Source organism: Rhinolophus hipposideros (genome assembly GCF_964194185.1).
Source record: "Rhinolophus hipposideros genome assembly, chromosome: 8".
Taxonomy (NCBI): domain Eukaryota; kingdom Metazoa; phylum Chordata; class Mammalia; order Chiroptera; family Rhinolophidae; genus Rhinolophus; species Rhinolophus hipposideros.
In genome coordinates, this window is record NC_138054.1 from 75744762 (window position 1) to 75770151 (window position 25390).

A 25390-nucleotide genomic window follows, 5' to 3' on the forward strand; every position below is an offset into this window, starting at 1 on the left:
GAAGGGGGTGATGATTATAAAGAGGGTGATGAAGATTTGAAAACCAGGTTGGGTGAAGCCCAGAAAATGCCAGGACACCTCCTGGATTCCAAAGGAGTCCTTCAGTATTTCAGCCTCTTATTTCCTCAGCCACAGACATACTCTGAGATTAACACAGCCATTAATAAAGAGTGTTGCTGCCTCCCATCCCCAACTCCCGGTCCTTAACCACATTGTTCCTCCCCTCCGGCAGCACAATTAGTCGTCACCTAGACTGCCCCTACTACCCTGGCAATGTAGTTCCAGGGTACTGTTACAACCCCAGCAACTGGATAGTGAGTGCACACATTCGAGAGCTTTGGAAGTGTAGGCCAAGTGCCCTAAGACAGCACAGCCACCAGGCACTGACTCAATGCCAACAAAGCTACAGGTAGTTTCCCTGAGGTGACCTAGCGAGTACCTGGCAGAGCCAGGGCTTAAATAAGCATGTGATTCCAAGGTCTGTCCTCTTCCCCTCTGCTTTGTACAGGATCCTGCTTGCGTGGGTGAGAACCTGCCACCCGTCACCCAATGCTCATCAACCCTGTTGATTCTACCTTCAAAACATAACTCAAATCCATCTACTTTTCTTCATCCCCACTGCTGAAGTCTTGGTCTAAGCAACCATCATCTTACATCTCAGCCCCTTCAAAAGCCTCCTGATTGGGCCTCTCCATTTCCACTCTACCCCTCATCACCCCCCCCCCATCTTTTCCACACAACAACAACATGATCTTAAAGCATAAATCCGATTGCCTCAGACTTCTCTTAAAGCTCATTAGAAGCTTCCCGTTCACTAAAATAAAATGCATTCTCCCTGCCCTGACCCTGAGCCCTGTGTTTTTCAGACTGCATGTTGTGACCCATTCGCTAAATCAATCTAGTGAGTTGCAAACTTTTTTTTTTTTACTAACATCAATCATACTAGAAGAAAGAATAAGAGGGTAGGGTAAATATTGTTCCATGAAAATTTGGCTTCTGAGATATATATATTCCTATATGTATATATACTGAGTTACAACATAAGTCATGAGTCCTATGGGTCAAGATCATGAACTTCAATATAACACTCATCTAGCCATTGACATATCAACCAAATCTCAAATCACTCTTCCCGTCACTCTCTACCCTCCAGTGTGTATTCTTCCAGTTCCATTCTTACATCTGCCCTGCCTCAGAGTCTCTGGATATGCTTTCTCCTTTGCCTAGAATGTTCTTTGAGCAGCTAGCGTCTCTATCCTTTAACTCTTAGCCTGGTACCTCTCTGACTCCCATCGAAAGTAATTCTCTCCACTGTTCCTCTCCCTATTTATAATTTATAATTATTGTATTTGCTTGTTGGTTTCTCACCTGTTCTACTCCACTAGAATGAAAGTTCCATGAAAGTAAGAGCCATGTCTGTGTTGTTCAAGTGTTGGGCTCACAGTAGGTGCAGGACAGGTATCTGTAGGTGGAAGAGAGGCAGCACAGGTGATCCAGGTAGCTTTGGGCAAGTCACCTCCTCACTTTCCTGCCATGTTGAATGAGGGCGTTAAACTCTATACTCTTAAGGGCCTTCTCAGTACTGACATTTTATGATTCTCTTGTTTAGAAGTGGGATGTGGGCTGGGGGTTAATGATCATTTCTACCAGTTTACAAGATCTTTTCATTTCCCTTATCTCATTTGGTTTGTGCAACAGCTCTTGAAGGAGGCCAGTCGGGCTCTTCTTTGCCAGTGTCATTTATGTATTAGAGTAACCAAAAATCAGTGACTTAGGCATTTGCTCAAACTAGCAGACTAACAAAACCAGGTCCCACACCTAGGCCTTCAACTTCTACTTTCATGCTTTTTTCCATAATCTCACCCCAAGTCAACCTGGCCTAGGTGAGAAGAATGAGGACCGAGTAGAAAAATGGGGGCTTTCTCAGCTTCTCCTGCCCTGGTGGTGATGTTACTGTCCTACCCTCAGAGTCCAATAGTTTGAGATCCTTAGCCACCTGCTGGGTGACATGCACTACATCTAATGGCAGCTAACATGGGAATAACAAAAATCGGCCTTACTTAATTACCCTGTGGTCTCAAAGACGTTCAAAAGGACTTCAAGATTTTGTCTCTCTAAGCATTGTTTGAAGTCTGCTGTCCTAGATGCCCATTTACTGAGGAGGGTGGATGGGGGTTGAGTGTGGAGCGCGGTCCTTCCTCACTGCCCTGGCCTCCTCCCCAACTCAGGAACCTGGCGAGCCGAGGCCGTGTTCAGCGAGGAAGCACTGATGGCAGTCCCAAGTGACATCCCTCTTCAGAGTGCTGCCACCCTGGGTGTCAACCCTTGCACGGCCTACAGGATGTTGATGGACTTTGAGCAGCTGCAGCCAGGTAGGAGGAACAGGCCAGGGTCTCCCGACTGAGGGGGTGACCCAAATCCTGGCCCTGAGGCCTTGGGAATTTAGTGCAAAGGAGGACGGGCCCCTGACCTGGGTGAGTGGGTTGTTGCTTTTGCTTAGAAAGATGTTAGCTTGGTTCCTAGAAAACATGCTGAAACCCCATGAGGAGTGCACCCTGGAAAACTGCTGAAGGGCCACATTCCTAGAGCTGGAGATGGAATTCTGTCATTCAGCAAAAACGATCAAGCTGTGCTAAGCCCTGGGGATACAAAGCCAAACAAGACAGACACACAGTCCCTGTGTTTTCAATAAAATGCTGAACTTAGTGTAAGTAATTCCACTCAGCATTTATGTAGCACTTTCCAGTTCACATAAGTGCCTTTACACACGTTACCCCATTCAATCATCAAAGCTGTGCAATGAGATTGATACTTGTTGAGAGCTCAAGCCCCAGGCTAACAACCTGGGTCTGAAGTCCAGCTTCACCTTTCACTACCTGGATGAGGTGACCTCCCAAATCATCAGGTTTTTCATCCGTAAAATGGAGAATAAGGAATTCTGAGGCTTAGCTGAAACACCACAGTGTGACACTTAGCACAGGGCCTGGCATACAAAGCAGTAACCACTGCTTTTATTAGTTTTTCTTTTTATAAGTGAGGAAATGGATGTCCAGAGAGGTAAATTATTTGCATGAGATAACTTAGCACAGAAATGACAAAACCAGGTGTTTTATTTGGGGGTCCCTGAAAGCAGAGCCTGAGACATGGACTGGGGGACAGTTTGCTGGGGGGGGGGGTTGATCCCAGGAAGCAGCAGTGAGGGAGTGGGCAAGTAAGACGGGGAAGAAGGAGAAGCCAGGGAAGCTGGGGACGGCTGTGGAGACCGCGGCTCAGGCCTGCTGGGGTGGCCCTCTCACAGCCCTGGTAGAACCCACCTCAGAATTACCCACCAAACCCACCGACTCTCAGGCCCCTTTGCGGGAGGGTTACCCTGCACACTCTGTGTATCTATAAGCTGGTAGGGCCAGGGAAGTCACCCAGGCCAGCTCTGTCATGCCGATGAAGAAACTGAGGCCAAGAGACGTTGGAGTCTGATAAATTTAGGTGGCCAGTGCTGCCCAGGGCTGCCTGAAAACCCGTCCCAGCATCCCGCAAAGAGAAATGCTGATTCTCACAGATGTAGCAGACCAGTCCTAGCAACCTTCAGTGGAGAAAGCCAGCAGGTGTGACCAGGAATACTGGCTCGAGTCTTAGTGCAGCAGATACTTTGTTCACCTGCGTCTCATCCCTTCAGGCCACCCCTGATTTGGGCCACTGCTGTGGTAGATACATCACAGCGTTCTGACACCACCTCAGGCACCCACGCGGCGTCTCTCCACTTTCCTCCTTGGGGCTGCTGTGGCCTGGGTTAGATTAATGTTAAACTTAGGACCTTGACCCACAGTGAGAATTACACTTACCTTCAAATCCAGTACATAGACATATATGAATATATATATACATATATATACATATATATATATGAGTGTGTGTGTGTGTGTGTGTGTGTGTGTGTGTGTATATATATATATATATATATGTGTGTGTGTGTGTATATACTGGGGGTGGCCAAAAAATGTATACACATGACTTCTATTCATCTTTTGTTATTGGTATATATTGAGTACAATTTTAATAGTTTTTTCCTTTCTTAAAGTGTGTGTACATTTTTTTGGCACCCTCTGTGTGTATTATATAATGGAAAGCAAAGTTTCATGCAACGGTATTTACCCTTACTATGTGTGATGCACTCTGCTATTTTGTATTCTATTTTCCTCAATTTTAACTAAAAAAAAAAAAAATGCTCCTTGCAACCCACTGCCTTGATTTTATAACCCATAATGAGTATATAACCTACAGGCTGACCCCAGCGAAGGAGAACAGGCGTTCTTCTTCCAGGAAGTCCTCTGTTTCTAGCACCAGACCCTGCTGCCTTTTAAAACCTACGTAGCATTTCTCAGAGCACCTTCTTGGACATGAAGGCATTGAGTAATCAGGAGCATCCTGGCTGGTGCTCATAGCACCCCTGTTTTATGGGGAGGAGACGGCAGTTCAAAGAGGCCGTGACTTGCCCCGTCTCATTCAGCTATAGTCAGTGGCAAAGCAGGTCCATCTCATTCCAGAGCCCACATTTTTCCAAACATGCCTTCCTGCCTCTCCCATTGACTAAAGTTAAACCTGGGCTTAGACCACACACTATCTGTAGGACTGTTTCGGGGGCTGCCAGTGTCTCCAGTACGGCTCTCATCCCATTGCAAGGCACTGCGCCTTTATTAAGCAGTACAGAGGGAAAAGAAGGCATGGCCTTCCCCTCAAGAAGCTGCAAGCTCTTGATACAGATGGACCGATATGCAACCAAGTATAAAATTAGGCAGAGCACATATATTGATAGAGATGCCTGCAGTGCTGTGGGCGTACATGGAGGGGAGAATCTGGGAAGGCTTCATGAAGGAAGCCACACTGCTACGCTTCAAAGGATATACAGGATTTCAACACAGAGAGAGAAAAAGAGAAAAGCATTGCACAGCAGAGATATAACCTAAGCAGAGACACTATGACATAAAAATTGGAAGCTGATGAAGGATATGCAGTCACTTATACAGCAGGGTCTAAATTACGTCCAGTGTAGACTCTGAGTTGCTGAGTCTTAGGAGGCACTGTGGGTGTTGTAGAAGTTTGGGGTCATTGGGAGAAGAGTGAGCAATACTCCAAGGTCTCAGCAGCCCCGTCCCGGGTCCCCTTTGAGTCTAAGCACGCCCTCTTTTGCCTTGTATAACAGGATGTCACGCTGGAAGCCCTTGAGCTATTTCAAGTCTCCGGGGTCTGACTTGGCTCTCTTCCTGGCTCCACAGGGGATTCTGTCATCCAGAATGCATCCAACAGTGGAGTGGGGCAAGCAGTCATCCAGATAGCCGCTGCTCTGGGCCTGAGGACCATCAATGTGGTCCGTGACAGGTGCGTGGGGAGGCCAAAGGCCAGATCAGTGCTTGGGCCTTTCCAACTCGCATCCCAGAGTCTCCACCAGATGGCTCCCTCGTCTAAGCAGGCCTCCTCTCTGGGCAGGACGCAACTTGCTCACGGATGAGTCAGCCCCAAGAAATGAAGTCCAGGTGGCTTTTGGCAGTAGGATGAGTGAATTTTTGAAATGTAAAGGGGGCAGGAAGGAGGCGGAGACACTACGAGTTTTTGAAACTCTCGACTTGTGATAACCCCATGTTTTCAAAAGCACAGTTCCTACGTGGGAGCGTTTTAAGCTGTATTATTCTTGCTGTGAACTGTCTTATCAGGGACCTCTTTCCCTTGCATTTTGTATGGTACTTTGAAGTGCACTAAATACAGATTGAAGTAGATGGGGCAGGTTTATCATCTCTGTTTTACAAATGAGGAAACTGAAGTTTCAGAGAAAGGAAGCACTTGCTCAGGGAGACGCAGCAAGTCATTAAGAGACTCAGTTTCCTGACTTACTCTCTTTCCCTCATATCTTCCAGTTTTCCTAAGCCTCATTGTCCACTAGTGTGGCCGTGTCTGTCTTAGAAGTCCAGACTTAGGAGGAGAACTAATACTCGCTTCAGTTCTCCGTCTCCTCGGTTGTGCTAACAAAAATACTGTTCGCCTTGGCCAAAGAGGCCCAGAGCCACTCCTGGGCTGGAGTGTGTTTGCACAACACTCTCAAGAGCCCCTTGAAAAGAGGGGGGCAGAAAGGAAGTGGAGTTTGTCATTTCAGTAGAAGTCAGGAAGTGAAATGACTTTTCCCTGGGCACAGATGGTTTCTAGCATCCTTGAACTTGGAGGAGCTGTAAAAATCACCCCGTCTAGCTCTGTCATGCCAATGAGGACATTGAGGCCAAGAGATGCTGGCGTATTATGAAACTGAATGGCCAGCCCCTGTTTGAGGCCTGGCTTAAACCCAACCCCAGCTTCCGCCAAAGAGAAACTCACATTCTCACAGCTATGGCAAAGTGGTCCTAGCAAACTTCGGTGGAGAAAGTGAGCAGATGTGACCAACGGCTGTATTTGATTTCCAGACCTGACCTCCAGAAGCTGACCGACAGGCTGAAAAATCTGGGGGCTGAACATGTTATCACAGAAGAAGAACTAAGAAAGCCTGAGATGAAAAACTTCTTTAAGGTACCTAGGGTGAGGGACATTGCACCTCCATTCCGTGCTCACTTTCCTGAAGAAAGTTGACTTGAACTAGAAAAGCTCGGGACTCACCCCAGTGTTCCTCTTCACATCCTCCCTTCATCTCTTAATGGAAGGCAAAAGCCCACCCCTCAGCCAGGGGGTCAGCATGCATCACGTACCCGGATGCCCTGAGTGAGGCAGGAGAGAAGACAGGGCTTAGGAAACCCTGTATGAGCGGCAGTTCTGAATAGTTGTGGTGGGGCCACATCACCCACACAGCCAATGTGCATCTTAGAGCTGGGACAGGATCTGAGGAAACTGAGGCACAGAGAGGGGAAAGAAAGAAGTATAATGCACTCCCATGTATAATGTGCACCCACGTTTTTGGCCCAAACGTTCAGGGAAAAACTTCCGTTTTAATTTTTTAATTCAAATATTTATTTGTTTATTTTTAGGTACTTGTTTTTGTATTGTAAAGGAATTTTAGCATTTAGTTTTTAACATATTATGGTACAAGAAATTTTATGTAACAAATAATTACAAGACACAAAAACAGATACAAAGTACAAGACATTTTATGTACCCGTAACAGATTTACAATATTTACGCATCACAGAAGGCCAAGAACTCTTCATAGGTGCACGTTCATCGTAAGTTCAACAAAACCGATTATCGTATTCCAGGGTATTATTTTGCATATGGATATCATTATTGATTTCTAGAGTTACACTTTTAATTCATAAGCATAAATAAAAGAATTAAAAACATTTATATAGATACGGAATTAGCACTACCCATGTATAATGTGCATCCTTATTTTTCCCTCACAAATTTGGGCAAAAAAGTGTGCATTATGCACCGCAAAATACAGTAACGTTTCCTAGGCGTGTTATCTTACATTTTATCTGATAATCCTACGAAACTCTGCAAAGTAGGTGCTATCTATTTTATAGATCAGGAAACCAAGATTCAGAAAAGGTAAACTATTTGACAGAGTTATAAGTGGGGAGTCAGGGCTGGCCCCAGGTCTCTCCAAACTCAGCACCTCTTAACCTTCCAAAACCTCTCAATAACCAGACTCTCTAGTACACCTAGTAAGTGACCAAACCACAGCCTCTTTTCACTGAACTCTGGAGGGACCAAACACACACACCGCTTGAGAACCTTTCTGAAGCAGTAGATCAGCACATCTGGTATAAACGGAGTTCTAAATGCTGAGAAGAGGCACACTCGGGGAAATGAAGTCCTTCGAAATGGACCGTAGATGCCCTTTGTCTATTCCTTCCTAGCGGAGGGGAGTTTTGAACAAAACCCCAAAATAGATAACAGGATTAGGTGGGTAAAGAAAAGGCTCTTGTGGGGCAGAGAAAAAAGGGAGTTGGAAAGTATGAATATATGTTTTCTCACTCCCTCCTCCGACACGGCAGGCGGGCCAGGGAGGTGCTGTTTGTTGCAGCTTCAAACCCCACAACTAGAGTGATCGCTCCCTCACTGCAGGTTCCTTGTTTTCCAGGACGTGCCCCCACCGCGGCTTGCTCTCAACTGTGTTGGTGGGAAAAGCTCCACAGAGCTGCTAAGGCACTTAGCGTAAGTCACTCGACACTGCAGGTCCTGTGTGCTGGTGCTCTCCAGTTCTTTAGCTAGAAGTACCACCAAATGACCGGTCCCAATGGCCAATGCGAGCCAAGGCCAGATCAGCACGACCTGGAAGCTGGGAAGCTGGGACCAGTCATGTCATAGTCATCTGGGCACTTCCTTTCGCAGCCACCTCCTTTATAGGTGACTGAGAGGTCCATCTGGCTTTATTTGTCCAACGGACCCCAGAAGTAGACTGCTAGGCTCTGTGATAGGGCATTGATTAAGGATTCATATCCTAGGGGCATCTTAAAAAGTCACTTAGTCCTAGCTTATTAGTTTTTAGATTTTTTTATGAGCTTTTAAAACCAGATTCTAATTTTAGAGGTAATGTGTGCTTATTACAAAACATTTTGAAAGCATATAAATGTACAAAGGAAAACTTAAAGAACCGAAGTTACCTATCATCCCACCACTGAGGGGGATAAGCACTGTTGGCAATGGTAACAGCGCATGTCCTTCCATTCTTCTTTCCTTTACTATGAACTTCTCGAGCTGAAGGGCACCTGCAAGAACATTCCCAGCTAAAGCTGGACTCCCATTTCTACCCAGCATTCGTTAACATATATTTGGTAGCACTCACTAGCCACGTGATTCAGAGATGGCCGGGACACGGTGGGAACCCTCTAGATCTCAGGCTACAAGGGAAGATGGGTCAGGTGGTCAAAGAGTCGTGACATCAATCACTGAGTGTTTACCGTGCACCGGACTCTGTGCAGAGTGCTTGATTTACCCCTCCCTCAACCACCTAGACGTTCCTATCCCTGTTTGTACGAGGCCCAGATTGGCTAATTACCTACCCAAGGTCTAGGAAGTGGCAGAGCCAGGCTTGTCCCTGAGTTATTGTGAGCACACCTCTTCAGCCCTCCTCCCAGCAGACTCCAGGGCAGTCCCCATGTCACTTGTAGGAGGAAACTTGTGCAGTGGTTACAGTGTAGGCATTGGAGTCAGAAAGGCTGTGTTCCAGTCCCAGCTCTGCTACTTAATAGCTGCGGACCTTTGAAAAGTTAGGCAGTGCATGAAAAACTATCCAGACCTCAGTCTCTTTGCCTGTAAAGTGGGGGAATATAAACCCTTTCTGCCTCAGAAGCTTAGTCTGAGGAACACTGAGGTGATGCATAAATTGCTATACAAATGAGAGATGGGCTTCAATTTTCTCATCTGCAAAATGAGGGTAATTAAATGCTTCCTTGGGGTTACAATGAGGATTCACTGAGCCATTGCATATAAAGTACTCAGACCTGTGCCTGGCACATACCGTGTTTCCCCAAAAATAAGACCAGGTCTTATATTAACTTTTGCTCCAAAAAGACACATTAGGGCTTATGTTCAGGGGATGGCATCCTGAAAAATCATGCTAAGATTTATTTTCCGGTTAGGTCTTATTTTCAGGGGAACACGGTAGTAAACACCCAGTAAATGTTAATGATTCTGATTAGATGAAGTGCAGTGGGGTACAGGGAGGGAGGGCTTCATCTCCCCAGGAGCTACTTTCTGGAACAGGTGGCGGTTGAAGGGAAATTAAGATCAAACCACCCACCAGCCTCAGAGACAAAAAGTTACCTGCCTTGCACAGCCACTTCCATTTTGTAGTTTACAAGGTCTCCACTCTCATCCTTGATCAACAAACTCCAAAAATGTCCAGGTAGTAGGGAGGGGAACACAGGGCAAGTCGAGCACGTGAAACTTATTAGATTTTAAAATTCATATGAGCCTTTCTCCTGTTTGACTGCCAGGGTGTGTGTGGGTTTCAGGCAGCAGGTCCCGGCAAGGCCCCTCTTGCAGTGAGAGGACAGTCGCCTTCTTCCTCTACGCCCACCACACCATTCCTGCCTGCAGCTACTTCCTCTCACTGACCTTCTGCATGCATGCAGAGGAGAGGCGACCAGGACCCAAGCCCCTGCCACGCCCCTAGGTGCACACATACAAGTGGAGTACAGCAGGACCGAACTCGGGCCTTGAGCTTTTCTCGGCAGAGCCCGCTTCTTTGCAACCCCTCATCAAAGCCTAACTGGGTGGTTCAGCTATGCCTAAATGTCCAGGTTGTCTGGACAGGGATTGTTGTTTTCAATATAGATCCTTGCTTCCTGGTTCATTAGGTCTGGGGTTGGACCTAGGAATCTGTATTTTTGGACCCTTCCCAGGGATTCTGAAAGCAAGGTTTAGGTTCCAGGGTTGTAATAGAAGCGCTGTGATGGGTTCCAGAAGGGCTCCGATTCTGCCTGCACCCACTCTGTTCTCTCTGACTCTTCAGGCCTGGAGGAACCATGGTGACCTACGGGGGGATGGCCAAGCAGCCCGTCACAGCTCCTGTGGTAAGCTTGGTGGGATGCAGGGGCCCCGGACACCACAGTGGTTTAACCTCAGGCACTGCCCCATCCCTGCGGGAAGAATGTGCACCTTAAGTGGTGTCTGACGTTCTTGCCCTCAGAGCCCCAGTATGTCCTTCCTGTGTCCACAGAGCCTACTCATTTTTAAGGATCTCAAACTTCGGGGCTTTTGGATGTCCCAGTGGAAGAAGGACCACAGTCTAGGTGAGTGGGTGATAGCCCCATTACCAAGGGTCATACAAGAGGTCACTGCCTACTGCTGAAGTGATCAGCTACCCTGAGCCCTGCAGAGGTGACTAGAGCCCCAGCCCCACCACAAGCTAGAGGAAAACAGCCTCTAACTACAGCTACAGTCAGCATATAGTTACTGGACTAAAGTGGGCCAGTCCTTGAGGGCACAGCATTGAACAAGGTAGACACTGCCCTTCCTGAGCAGCCAACAGTGGGGAAAACTGCCGTGGGAAATGGCCAAGCAAGGAGAGCAAATGCTGGAGCCAGCCTGCCTAGGTTCCAATCCTGCCTCTGCCATCAAAGGTTATGGGTTCTACCTATCCTCACTATTGGACCTCGACAAGTTACTTCACCTCTGCCTAAGTAAATGTCATAAGAGTTTAAAGTATTGTTAGCCCTTTTTGACAGAGGAAGAAACTGAGATTCAGAGTAGTTAAGTAGCTGGGGCAGAGTCACCCCACCCAGGGCGTAGTGCAGCCAGGATGTGAACAGCTAGTCTCTCTGACTCCAGAACCTGAGCCAGTACACGACTGGCTCCCCAGAGAGTGACACCCCCCACCCCCTAGCTGAGACTGAAGAATAACATGGAGTTATCAAAGTGAAGGGGAGGAAAGGGGTGGCGTGAATGAGGTGTTTCAAGCAGAAAAAATAGCATGTATGAAAGTCCGTCAGAGAGAGTGGGAAGCCAGACAGACTGGTTGTGACCAGATTACAAAAGGTGTTTCGACCCTATTTTAAAGGTAATTAGGGAGCCATTGAAGTGTTTTAAACAGGGGATATGATTAGGTTTGAATGTCAAATTAATTGATGTTTATGAAAAAGCACTTCCCAGCTAAGGCCTTCACTTCTCATCTCCCTGTACCACATTGGGTCCTTAGTGGGAGACGATGCTGGTGGCCTCACCTCATGGGCTTCTCAGGGAGTCTTGGGCCCCCACAGAAAGGAGAGCTCCTTTACCTGAGCAAAGCTCATGTGTTCCACGTCAGTTGGTGTGCCAGGCACACCCACCCCCTCCCTGGGCCTCTTCTGGCTTCCCTGCCTCCAGTAATCCTGTCCCTCCCACATTCAGGACTCCAGGTTACACCCCAGTCAGATTCTGTGGGTCTGAGCCACTTTAGCCACCACTCTGCTTGCCCATCAGCTCCTGGGGCCGCTCTCCATGTTCCTCTGTCCCCACCCTGGCCCTCGCTGTCCTGAACACAGGTGGGGGAATCAGGCTGCCTCCACAGCCACCCTATCTGTGGCCAAGCCCTGGGCTCTTGAGGCTTTCCTGGAGTTCAGCACCAGCTCCTGCCAGCAGGGATGACACTGGTGCCATCTTGCCAAGCCCTCCTGCTGCTCCCATCTGACTTCCTCCAAACTCCTACAGACCAGTTCAAGGAGCTGATCTTCACACTGTGTGATCTCATCCGCCGAGGCCAGCTCACGGCCCCCGCCTGCTCCGAGGTCCCCCTGCAGGACTACCAGCGTGCCTTGGAAACCTCAATGCAGCCCTTCGTGTCTTCAAAGCAGATTTTCACCATGTGATAATCCCCGAGGAGCCAGAGTGAAGTGGGAGGGGAAACAGATCAGCAGAACTGGTTCTGGCCCCTCAGGCAGGGCCCGTATCCTTCCCCAGGCTGCTCCTCTCCTCACTGTCAGTTTTCACTAGGAGAGCTGTGAAGCGAGCCAAGGCTTTCCGTAGGGCCAGCCTCGGGGTATCTAATAAAGTCTGAACTTCTTGAAAACAAAAACCAGTAGAAGTCATCCCTGTTGAGAAGGACCATCACTGTGCACCAGCCATATCCCAGGACTAAGAACCCCCCCCCACTCCTTGCCTGTCCTCCATTTGTCCCTGAGCAATCATTTCCTCAGCAAAACCAGTGGGCCCGGCAGGCACAAAAGCCAGTGAGACACGATCTCTGCCCTCAAGCCGTCCAAGGCCACAGAGGAGAATCTTCAAACAAAGAAGGTTTGAGTCATTCTCAGGTGGTGTGCAGCTTAGTCCGGGGGATGGGGAAGGATCAGCTGCATGGGGGAGCCAGGCTGAGGAGCCGAGGAAATACGGTCTCCGGTGGCTGGACCACCTCATGGAACGTCCATACTGACTGGGAGACATGTTACACCGGGCGTTCTCCACCTGAGGTCATTTTACCCCCAGGGGACATTTGATAACGTCTGGAGACGTTTTGGGTTGTCATAATTGAGAGGGTGCTGCTGGCAGGTAGTGGGTAGAGGACAGTGGTGCTGCTAAACATCCTACAGTGCACAGGTCAGCTCCCTCAACAAAGAATTTTCCAGCCCCAAATGCCATCGTGCCACTGATGAGAAACCCTACATTGAACCAGTAGTCCCACAATAGTTACCATAGTGATGAGTGTGCCTCAGAAGACACCTGTGAGGTGGTGAGAGAGCGCAACCGACGTCTTCTCCCAGGCCTGGCGTCGCTGCCTGCCTGAGGTGAGGCTTACAAGTGGGCCCTGGACAATGTAGCTTTATTCAAAGAGGAGAGTTCGACATTATATGACTGGTGTTGCTTCCCTCACCCAAAGCAAAGAACTAGAGACTTTGGGATGTCTCCCTTATCACCTGGCCCTCTGTCCTTAGCTCAAGAGCCTCATTCAGGAGTGCTTACTGAGTGCCTTACTGGGTGCTTGAGACTAAGGGTGCCCGTGAGAAATTTGGGCTGGCCCTCTAGTTGCTGAGCCTAGTGCAGGGGATAGACCATTACGGTATACTAAGGACAGATCCAGAGGTGGTCCCGGGGCTGAGGGGACACTGCAGCTCTGCCTGAGAATTTAAGGAAGGCTTCCCTGAGCAAGTGTGGTCACAGCAAGTCTCGAAGGCCTAGCAGGATAAGGTGGACCAAGCAAAGCCAACAGCCCATGTGAGAGTGTGGAGCCCCCGAGAGCCTGGCACTCAGGGAACTTCTCGGAGGTGAGCATAGCCGCTGCTTAAGACGTGGTGGAAATGTGAAGACTGAGGTGGGAACGGTGGACAGGGGCCAGAGCAGGAAGGGTCACAAAATCAGGACTTACCCTCAAGATCAGGGGAGGCACTCGGGGGTGTTAAGCAGTGGAGTGCTGTGGACAAACTGGCCCGGAAGGCCAGGGTACATTCAGGTTTAGTTGCAGACCAGCATGTACACAGGCTCCCATCATGACCCTCTTGCCTTTGGAAGCATCTTGTGTGTCCTCTGGAGAAAGGACTTGGTTTCAGCCTGGGGTTGGGGAAGGTCAGCAGGTGCCCTCTGGATAAGATTTGCCACCTGGTGGATCAGCCCCAATTCACCCAAGTCCCTCCCATCTCCCATCCTCTATTCTCAAGGTTAGTTGGACAGATGATTTGTACAGATGGCCCATGTGGACTAGTGAGAAAAGCCTGAGAGGGAGTGGATGGAGCTCCCCAAAGGCTACAGGTGTGACAGTGAAGATTAGGTTCTTCTGGGGAAGTCCACAGAGTTGTGCTTGATGGGAGTGATGAGCCTGCAGCCATGGAGAAGGAGCAAGCCCCTGGTATAGACTCAGAGGAGGCAGACAGGAAGACGGTCCATGGTTAGAGACCATGTGGAGGGCTCTGCAAAATGTCCTGACATGGCACCACTAGGGGCCTGGAGGTGACATTCAGGCTGGGCTTTAACGGATGATTATTGTTTTCTCAGGGAAGAGAGACAAGCATTACAGACTATAAAGGACCAGATTAAGCAAAGTTATAAAGGCAGGACATTTATGTTTGAATCTTCTCATTTTCCCCAAATATTCATTTTCTTCCAAAGAATTAAAACTGATGACTTTTAGTTGGGTACATGGTAAGCTGGAATAAACACTGCTTTCCCTGCCACCCTTGCAGCAGACAAGGTCTATCCCTTGTGATGTGAGCAGAGGTGGTAGGTATCAGTTTCTTAGGAATCTCTAAAATATAGCTGGCATCTATCCTGTACTTTTTCTTCCCCTGCCACCTTCCTCCTGGCTGGGATGCAAACAGTATTCCTCGAATAGCCATCTTGGACTGTGTTAAGAATGGAACAGCAATGAGATCTCAGGAGCCTGGGTCCCTGACACCCAGAAGCCCTGACTGCCCACCACGGGACTTGAGAAATCAATTTTACTTAAGAAATAAGCTTCTATGTTGTTTAACCCCCTAATGTTTGGGCTTTCTCTGAACCTAATCATAACTGATACATATTCTATGATTTAATTTATATTAACATCAAGTCAATCAATATGAAGCTGAAAAAGTGAATTGTGGCAGTTTGTGATTCCCAGTTAAGGAATGTGGACTTTATCCCATTGGCAGTGGGAACAAACGATTTCTGAGCCTGAAAATCAAAACTGTGCTTTGGAAAAAATCACCGCTGGCATCTGCTTGGGGGACAATTTGGAGAAGGAAGGCACTAAAGAAAAAAAACAACAACAACAGAAATCCCCAGGCTTCTGAATTACAGATAAGTAAAATCTCCCTAAATGTTGAAGACCAACATAGGGATTAGCAATATTTAAGAGGCCAGCAGAGGAAAGGAGACAGAGACAGAAACGTCAAAAGACAATCTGACTTAAAAAAGGATTGTCTCTCCCATACTTTACGAGTATAGGAGATTGTTTTTAATGTTCAGGCTGAATAATCTCTCTGTGGGGTTGGCATAGCTCTTCTGGCATACTAAGTAAACAGTATCCTTTTTAATTGCTAAAGGAGGAAGCTTTGGCTCCCAGAGACTAAAAGAAGACAAACAGGCATTACCTCCTACAGGAAAGCTTGGGCACACCTGGAGTCCTGAGGCTAAGTGACTCTGGCTCTCCCTGCTGTCTTCTGGGAGCATCCACCCTGAGACTACCTACAACCACTGCCATAGTATTGATGACTATCTTTTTGTCTTGGGAAGTGAGATAATCAAGCCTGCTTTCCTAAGGGAAACACTGAGGCCCAGAAGAAACAAAGTTCTTGCATCAACCTATGTGTGGCAGGTGTCCCTGTCTTTGTGCCTTGGAAGCTCTCGGCAGTACCCACGCCATGCTTATTGGCAAGTGCCATGCCCTAGGTAGGACACTGGGCCCAGCCAGAGCAACTAGAGATGGTGGAGAAGAGGGACTCAGTCCTGGCACAGCATCTGCCTCCATTTGAAGGCAGGAAAATCCTGGGAAGATAAGTGGGAAGAAGACATTGGCATCCTCTGAAAGGGAAGAAAGCTTTCCGTATGTCCCTAACCCTTTGCAGTGTACAAGCACTTACACATGCATCTTCATTTGAGTTTTACAATTTCCCTATATCATTGAGGTTTTAATATCACCACGTCACCTGCTCGAGGTCATAGCAGGCAGCAGGCCTGGCACCAGACACCAGGTGCCCTGACCCTGTCTGGTCACCATACCAGTCAGTCCCAATTCTTTTGGCCTCACAGTTGGCCTTGAGTGCCCTCTTTCTCAGAACTCCTTGATTTTGTGCAATAATTAATGTGTCAATTAAATGAGAGTTCAAATTTCCTTGCATCTATATTTCATGGAGAGGCATGGGGAAAAAAAGGGAGAAATCAAGAGGCCACTGAAGTAGTCCAGATTATTCACTTATTCATTCAGTAAATATTTTGAACACGCATTATTTGAAAAGCACTGTCGGACGTGCTAGGGATACAGCAGGAGACAAAAAGTACAGTCTCTGATACAAAGGAACTTACATTCTAGTGGAGGAAAAGATAGTGAATAAGTGAGTAAATAAACAGATTAATTATAGAGTGTGGTAAGTGCTTTTTAAAAAAATGCAGTGATATAGTGAAAGGGGCTACTTGAGATAAGGTGGACAAGGAAAGTCTGAGGCCTGAATAAGAAGGATCCAGCTATATTCCAATCAGGGAACAGCACGCTTAAAAAGCCCTGATGTGAATATGACGAGGCCTGAAGTAGCTTATAAGTGGGAGTGAAGTGAATAGATTCGTGAATATTTAGAAGGAAAAATCAACAGGACAAACTGAATGTGGTAGTTGAAGGTTCAACTTTGGCACCTCGCTGGTTGGAGGTGCCACTCCCTGAGTTAGGGAACTCCAGAGGAGGAGCAGGTTTTGGAGACAGGCAGTTCCCCTCTGTGGGGCTCTTTCCCATCTGTAAAATAGACTGAGCAAATCATATGACAACCAAGGTTAGTGCTAGTCGTTAAGAATATTATGATGCTCACACTTTACCACTAATTTCCAAATGAATCAAAGATTGCAATATAAAAATAAGCCCTAAAAGTAACAATAAACCATGGGAGGTATTTTTAAAAACAACAACAAAAACACCTGAGTGAGGAAGGCCTTTCAAGCTATAGCACAAAATCCAGAATCAAAGAAAAATAAAGGATGGATAAATTCAACGCCATAAACATCTAATGTTTTCACATAGCAAAAAACACTAGGCAAAGTCAAAAGTCACCAAACTGGGAAAAAATATTTGCAACTCATTAGACAAAGAACTGATTTCCCTATTATGTGGGTTCCTATGAATCGATAAGAAAAATGGGCAAGAGATATAGACAGAAAGTAAAATATAAGTGTTTCTTAAACACGAAATGAGGCTCACTCCACTCAAAATAACATAATTTCAATGTACATTACCCAAGATACCATTTTGCAGCTATCAGATTAACAAAGATCATAAAGTTTGATAACATGGTATTGAGGAGGTGGAGAAACAGGTATCTATGGAGAATTGAGCGATATCTATCAAAACCACATTTGCCCACACCCTGTGACCCAACTATCCTACTTCTAGGAATAGATTCTACATATATGTATATACAAAGTTACTCATTGCAACAGTCATAACAAAAAGTTTGACCTTATCTCGATGTCCTTCACAAGGGCACTGATTTAATAAATTACTGTGTATAAAATGGCATATTATGAGCCACAAAAATAGTGCTGAGGAAGCTCCTTTTGTACTCTTTTTATGATTTTAAAAATATACTAAGTGCAGAACCGTATGTATAGCACACTACTACTTGCTTTATATGTGTAAAATACGTCTGAAAGGACGTTTCAAAACCTGATGACATTGATTGGCTTTGGAGAAGGAAACTAGACGGAGGGAGAAGAGATGGAAAGATTTCACTGTATATAATTTGAATCAGCTAATGAATTATCCTTTCAAAATATGATTTTAAAAATAAAAACAGCAAAGAAATAAAACTCCTTGTGGTTCTAGGTAAATTGGGTTAGTGAGAAGGGAACCAGTATTTATTGAGCTCCTACCACGTTCCAGATACTGTTCCAAGCCCTTCCACATACACTACCCTATTTAGTTATCCTGGTGGTCCATTGAGATGGCATAAATTATTCTAATTTTACAAATTAGAAAGTAGGTTAAATTGGCCAAGTAATTTAGTCCCTGTCAAGCCTAATCTCTCTCCAAAGCTCCAGCCTTCTCCACTTTCCACACTTCTATTGAAGCAAAGTGCCCTATTTTGATGTAATATTGGTATTTACTGGGCACTTGAGATGTGCTGGGAACAATACTAAGTGCTTTACGTACCTATTCTCATAAATCTCAAGCCACCTCTGGACTGTTGCAATCACCATCCCCCTTTTACAGAGAAGACAAAGGAGGCTCGGACAGGTGGCGTGTAACGCGCCCAAGGTCACAGATACGTCGATGGTTAGAAGCCAGGTTTACTTCCAAAGTCCCTGCTCTGAAGTCGAAACCACTCCAGGATCAAAGGACAAAAGCAGGAACGCACGCCGCGCGAGGGGAAACGCGGGCACTTCCGCGGGGCGGGGCGAGCCGAGGATGCCGGAGGCGGCGCAGAACCCCCCCCGCGAGCTCGCGAGAGGACGCGCCGGGGGGAGGGGCGGACGGCCCCGGGCCGCCTGTCGATCACCTGGCCCCGCCTTACGCCGGCGCGCCCCTTGCGAGCCCCGCCCCTACCCCTGGCCTGGCGGGAAGGGAACGCGCGCTCTCTCCCGTTACCCTCCGCCTGCGGGGAGGGCGGGGGAGGCGGGGAGGGCGGGGGAGGCGGGAGGTGCGCGCTCGCGAGCTGCGTGCTCGCGTACGTCGCCGGGGTTCGGCTGCGTCGGTCCCGCCGCCCGCCCGTTGCCGCCGCCGCCGTCGCCGCGCTCTCGCTTCGCCGGCCGCCGCCTAAGGGGGCTGGGGCCGGGCCAAGCTGCTGCCGTCGCTGCCGGAATGCCGCGGGTGTACATCGGCCGCCTGAGCTACCAGGCCCGGGAGCGCGATGTGGAGCGCTTCTTTAAGGGCTACGGGAAGATCCTGGAGGTGGATCTGAAGAACGGGTGAGGAGGGCGGAAGAGGGCCCGCCCGGTGGAGACAGGGCCCCGGCGGTGGCGGGGAGGCCCTGGGCACGGGAGGGGGGCGGCCGCCCGGCGCGGCGCTGCCACCGGCCTGCTCTGGCGCCGCCATAGTCGCGGCGCCTCGGGGGCACGGACAGGCCCCGGTCCCCACTGCGCCTGCGCGAGTGGGGGTGGTGGAGGGATAATGGGCGCGATGGTGAGGCCCGGAGTGGGACGGGGACAAGGGAAACCCCCGGGGCACGGGGGCGCCGGGCAGGCCTGGGTTTGTCCTTCGCGGGCCCCGGGACCGGCGCCCGGCTCGTCTCGGCTGAACACCCGGCTTTTCCTCTCTGAGGGCCCTGGACGTACACAGGCAGGATTTCCTGCTCCCGGTCCCCCTCGTCCCCGGGCGGACGGGTGAGGCGGTCACGACGGATCGTTCCCGGCCCGGGAGCTCGAGAGGCAGGGGAGGCCCCGTTTGGACTTGCCATGTGCCGCACTTTTTTGGGCGGGAGACTCGGGTTTGAGTCGTCTAGTGACAGTTTCGAAAGTATCGTCTTGCGGTGCTGAAAGCCTTCACCGTTCCCTCTACGAGGGTAAATTAAATAACTCGTTATCTGGAAGACTCCGTACCGGGTTTCCAGGCTGTGGTTTCCGTTCTCCAACTTGCCAAAAAATTGCTTTGTCGTGGTAGCATTTGCTTAGAGAACAGTGGCCGCCCTGGCTCGTGTCTGCGTCGGTTCGTTAACGTAGACGCGGGCGCACCGCTCGAGATTGCGCCCTCACGCCTCCCGGGGCACACGGTGTGTGACTTGTGTTCCCGGTGTGCGGGGGAGAGCGGGGGCTGCAGGGGGAGAGCAGGGAGAGCGGGGGCTGCAGGGGGAGAGCAGGGAGAGCAGGGGCTGCAGGGGGAGAGTGGGGGCTGCAGGGGGAGAGCAGGGAGAGCAGGGGCTTCAGGGGGAGACAGGGGCTGCAGGGGGAGAGCAGGGAGAGCGGGGGCTGCAGGGGGAGAGCAGGGGCTGCAGGGGGAGAGCGGGGGCTGCAGGGGGAGAGCAGGGAGAGCAGGGGCTGCAGGGGGAGAGTGGGGGCTGCAGGGGGAGAGCAGGGAGAGCAGGGGCTTCAGGGGGAGAGCAGGGGCTGCAGGGGGAGAGCAGGGAGAGCGGGGGCTGCAGGGGGAGAGCAGGGAGAGCAGGGGCTGCAGGGGGAGAGTGGGGGCTGCAGGGGGAGAGCAGGGAGAGCAGGGGCTTCAGGGGGAGAGCAGGGGCTGCAGGGGGAGAGCGGGGAGAGCAGGGGCTGCAGGGGGAGAGCAGGGAGAGCAGGGGCTGCAGGGGGAGAGCGGGGGCTGCAGGGGGAGAGCGGGGGCTGCAGGGGGAGAGTGGGGGATGCAGGGGGAGAGCAGGGGCTGCAGGGGGAGAGCGGGGCTGCAGGGGGAGAGCAGGGAGAGCAGGGGCCGCGTGTGTCCGGGAGGACGGGGGAGGACTCAGGCTTGGAGAAGGTGAAGACCGGGCCGATGGTCAGGACCGGGATATGTAGGGAGGATTTCATAGGCATAGAGTAGAAATCAAAAGGAGTACGGGGAACATCATAAGGACACTGAACCTTGGGTGTTAGAGAAACTCTTGGCCTTTTTTGTTGTTTTTTAAGACCTGCTTTGCAAGAGGTCTGATGCGGCTGCAGTTCACTCCCCAATGTAATACTGGCAATTAACACTTGAGAAGTTATGAAAGATGCCTGCATATAAGTTGTACGTTTGAGAAAAATTCGTACCTACCATCTACTCAAATTGTTGGCTGGGTTTAAAATGTCATTTCAGATGGATCCTTAGGAAGAATCACCTTCTTCCTAAGGCAGATATATCCTGAATAAATGGTTATGAGTATTGACTTCTTTTAGAGTAAAAGACTTAGGAAATTACTCACTTTGTACAATAGAGCTTTCAGTTCTCAAGGAATTACGAGATAAAATGTTTTTTGTTGTTGTTATTGTGATACACGTCTGAGAGATCAAGTTAAAACTCCCAGTTTTCTTTAGAGCCCAACCAAGTTGACAGAATAACTAAATTTTATGGGAAAACCATGGGTGTTAAAGCCAGACAGACCTGGTTCCAATCTTCGCTTCACCACTTACTATCTGTGGGCAAGTTCTCAGAGTCTAAGTTTCCTCATCCAGGAAGAGGAGAGATAATTGTGAAGGATTTGGCTCATGGCTGTAAATGGTAGCCGTTATCAAAGGGATCTGACTATGATCTTTAGGAGACATTTTAGCCTGTGTTTTATAACATGAAGCATATTTGGTGAGGTCTGTTTTCTAAGGTTACTCAACTGATAGTAAGCAGGAAATGATGTTGATGTTGGAGAGAAAACTGGCTAATTGAACAAGTATGTTGATAACCCACCAATCAGATGCCTGCTACTGTGCTAAATGAATTGGGGAAGAGGCATAAAAGAATTCTGCTCTTGAGTAAATTGTCTATGGTTCTAACATGTGCACTTTGAGTTAAATGCTTACTCTCGCTTTACACTCAAACTAGTAAAACTTGGAATGGTTTGTTTGAAATGGGCTTTGAAGAATGGGTTGAATGGGGCTTGAAATGAAGAGAAGTGTTTGGGAATAGTGTATGTCATAACGGATGATAAGATGGTCCAATAAGGAATAATTTTGAGAAATAATAAACTAGTTTGTATGAGTCTCTTGAAGGATCTAGAAATTTAACAGCATAAACCAGAAACAACAACTATAAAATTTTACACTAAAACTTCAGAATCATGGCTAGGAATTCAAAGGCTCTGAAGGGAAAAATGGAGCAACCCCAGGAATGGTGAGAGGAAGGACATAATTCTTCCAGGACCCTTAATATCTCGGTCTCTTTTGGGGAACTATACATTCGTACAGTTCTGCTAGACCGTGATATGCATGAAATCTATGGTTGAAAGTCAAGGTTGAAATGAGGAATGGGAAATCATTTCAGGGATTTGAAGGCAGGTGTGATCCCTCACCAAGTGGCAGCATTCAGGAATCATTGCAGAGGAACATGACTTCTGAGCAAAGGACCAACGGTATAGATGTATTTCAAGCAAGAATTGTCTGGACTAGATAGCAGAAGTGTAGAGGAGTCTGAAAGGAAGGAATTAGATACAAAAGAAAAAGATGGCATAATTTGTCGACATGTGTAAGCTTGTAGTTCTGAAAACTAAGTAGGGTAGTAGATCTTCCTGAGAAGTATTTTTGAACATATCTGGATTGTGATTGTTAGTAATTGAAATTCAAAAGCAGATTTTGGATGGATAGGGCTTTGAAGAACTGCCAGAGTTCAATTTTGTGGAAGAGAGATATATATGTTAAGCTGAAGAGTTGTGGGTAAAGTTTAGAATTAATTAAGTAGGCATACAGTAAGTATACCGGTATAATAGAAAGTTGACCAAACGAGGAAGCAAGTGAGCTCTCCAAATGAGATTTTGGTGTCCAGGAGAGGATTTTATGGGCCCTTTTGGGGTTTGGGGAAGAGGTGAGGTATGTGTGCAGTGGTAGTTCATCGTACCAGGCAGCTCCAATCCAGATTGCCTGTTAGACAACTAGAACGATGGTTCCGTGTAGGACCGCAAAGATGATGTAGGTCTTGCAGGACCTGGAGGTCACTCCAGACCCCCTTGGGTCTCCTACACTCATACCTGCACACTGACGGGCCCGCCCGACAAGGAAACAGCAGTATTAGCAGGACCTGTTTATAGCCTTCTGGCTCGATGGTAACTTTTGCTGCCTTTGATTATTTGTGAATTCTGTGAGCTTTTTTATTAACAAAATTGCTGTCTTCATGTATAGTAGAAGGTTTTTTAATATAGTAGTTTCTCTTGCCACAAAATCTTGTGGTTTTGATCATAGATCTTTATATTTTAATTTTCCATATTTTAATGAATAAAACTTATCATATCCCAAGGTTATTTTACTTGCCTAGTAGCTGGACAGGTAAACCTCCAAATCATTGAGGTGGGGTTTTTTCCCCGTTTGTTTGTTTATGTTTTTGTTTCTTAAAGGCATGAATTAACACTCTCCAGGGAAGCTTAGCTATAAATTTCAGAACCTGTGGTTCATATTACAGTGAATTTGTGAATAGCCAGGATATTCAGGCGATGTCCTGGTCTATTTTATTGTATTTTCACAATATCTAAGAATTACCAGGAAGTTTTTTTTTCATACTTGTTAAGAATTCCTGCAAGTAGAAAGTACCTTAGTTAATTTTTTTAAACATGTTAAGACTTTCAATTAGTCAAGTCGTTGTTCCATTTGTCCTTGATCACTGTAGGGCATCGTTAGGCCTTCGATACTGAAATGAATCTCCCAACGACACCAGAACCTATACAGGAATTTTCTCTTTTAACTGAATCCTTGATGAGAACTTACATTTTTCTTGTCTTTTCTTTTAAAGAGGCGATACAGGAAATATAATTGGTTTAATGTGCCAGGTTATTGTTTTCTGGTGACTTGAACCATTAGTTTCTTCCTAATTGTGTGGGAGAGTACCTTCACCCACCACCAAAGAGCAGATACATGCTTTATTATTTTTTTATGGTAATGCTACAACTAATGAGTGACAGGAATGACAAGAAAAAACACTTTCCCTTTAAGGACCCCACCACCTTTTTGTTCTTGGGGGGGTTCTTTCTACCCTCAAAAATAATGTCACATTTGAACCCATAGGGTCCCAGGCTTTGAATCTGTGTTAAGAAAAGTAAGGTGTTTGGTTCTGGATTATTTTTATGATTATCTAAGAAGAGATTAAAACATAATTTTGTCTAAAGGAGCGTTTGAACAACTCTTGTTTATAGTTAAAATGAACTGATTTCAAAATAGCACATTTTTGATTATTAAAAATTTACATGCTTTTTGCAATCTTTTTAGAGGGAAAAAATAATCATCCAAAGATGATACTGTCTGCGTTTAGAGACTTTTGCCTTTGCCTTTTCTCTGTCTCTCTCTCAATCAATCTCTTTCATACACATATACATGCAGGAACGCAGGCACTTCTTATGTTCCCCTCCCTGCCTTCTCCCCCGCCCCCCACCCGCCTTTTTTTTTTTTTTAACACAAACTTGGGGTCATACTGTACATTCTATTTTGTAACCTTTCTGTTTCCGTCTAACATCCTGATCCTTTTCCTTTATCACTAAGTATTCTCCTATAACCTGATTATTAATGACTAAATAGTATTCATAAATATAAATATTAGTATTTCTCACAGTATTCATAAATGTTACCTTATAATTAAAACAATATTGCAAGATATTTAGGTTGTCTTTGGTTTTTAACTATTTCATGTGTATATAACACTAGTGAATATCTTATATGTAAATCTTTGTACACTTTTCTAGTTATTACCTCAGGGCAGATTCCTGAAAGTGGACTTTTGGAATCAAAGTATAAACATGTTTTTAAGGCTTTTGCTGCCTACTCTCTTGACAAATAGCATTTATTTATATTTTCACCTGCCATGTTTGAGTTCCTATTTTTCTGAACTTTCAGCTATCCTTTATTATAATTTTTTTAGTATTACAATTTTTAATTAGAATGTTTAAAATTATATAAGGAAGTTATCTTGAAGCTTTTAAGGCTCATCCAGTTAGCCTACCAGGTATATCAGATTCGAGGACTTAAAAAAAATTAAAATGACTGATTAGAAAATAAATATAAGTTCATCATAGATAATTTAGACAATACCAAAAGCATAAAGTAGAAAAGAAGTAACATTAAGAATTCTTTTAACATAGGTATGGTCTTATGTGCAATTTTGTGTCCCACTTTTTTTTACTTTATCTCATATATTTTTCTATTACATTAAAATATTTCTCATACACATCACTTCAATGGCTGCATAAAATGCATTGTATGGTTATAGCATGATTTACCCAACCATCCATCCCTTCTGAGTTATCTCTAAATTCTTGCTAGTAAAAATAACCCTGTGGTGGATATCATGTGCATAAAAATTGTTTACATTTTTGTCATTTCTTAGGACAGATTCTATGAAGTAAAATTCACATGTCACAGCAGGAATGAACATTTTCAAGGCTGTGAAAGCATATAGCCCAATAACTTTCCCTCCTGGCAGCCTCACCAACGCTGAGCATCCATGTCGTTTAAAATCTGTGCTGATTTAACAGGTGATATGGTCTCATGTGTTTTAACCAAGAACTTTTTCTTAAATAAATAAGAAATAATGAGGAACAGGGCTGTGGGTTAAGTACCATTCTGTTTCGTTAATAGTATGACTAATACAGATGTGACCAAGTTGCTTTTATATTGAATGAAGTCTCTTGTTGGAGTCAACCTACCTCCAAAAATTTGTATTAATAAGTATGCTACTTTATTTTTTCTAGGACCTGGGTAATTTTTTTAAATTTCTATCATTTTGATCAAACAGTGCCAA

General features: G+C 46.7%; 2 protein-coding genes across 7 annotated transcripts in view; both read left to right on the forward strand.

Moving 5' to 3' along the window:
- The window catches only part of MECR (mitochondrial trans-2-enoyl-CoA reductase), a 33320-nt gene extending 17125 nt beyond the window's left edge, over positions 1 to 16195 (forward strand). The window contains exons 4-11 of one of the 6 annotated variants that reach the window (XM_081056091.1): positions 2229 to 2372; positions 5271 to 5373; positions 6444 to 6546; positions 8057 to 8130; positions 10433 to 10493; positions 10640 to 10712; positions 12109 to 12690; positions 15408 to 16195. In XM_081056091.1, coding sequence (XP_080912217.1) covers positions 2229 to 2372; positions 5271 to 5373; positions 6444 to 6546; positions 8057 to 8130; positions 10433 to 10493; positions 10640 to 10712; positions 12109 to 12266 — 716 coding nt within the window. In that variant the 3' untranslated portion in view covers positions 12267 to 12690; positions 15408 to 16195. Of the gene's footprint in view, positions 1 to 2228; positions 2373 to 5270; positions 5374 to 6443; positions 6556 to 8056; positions 8131 to 10432; positions 10494 to 10639; positions 10713 to 12108; positions 12691 to 15407 lie in introns of those variants that run through there. The other 5 variants (XM_081056093.1, XM_081056095.1, XM_081056092.1 and 2 more) reach the window with 5 other exon arrangements.
- A 2474-nt stretch (positions 16196 to 18669) lies between these two features.
- SRSF4 (serine and arginine rich splicing factor 4) overlaps positions 18670 to 25390 on the forward strand; it is a 28545-nt gene continuing 21824 nt past the window's right edge. Inside the window, exon 1 of the mRNA XM_081054840.1 lies at positions 18670 to 18972. Within this exon, the coding sequence (XP_080910966.1) occupies positions 18866 to 18972 (107 nt within the window). The 5' untranslated portion in view covers positions 18670 to 18865. The remainder of the gene's footprint in view (positions 18973 to 25390) is intronic.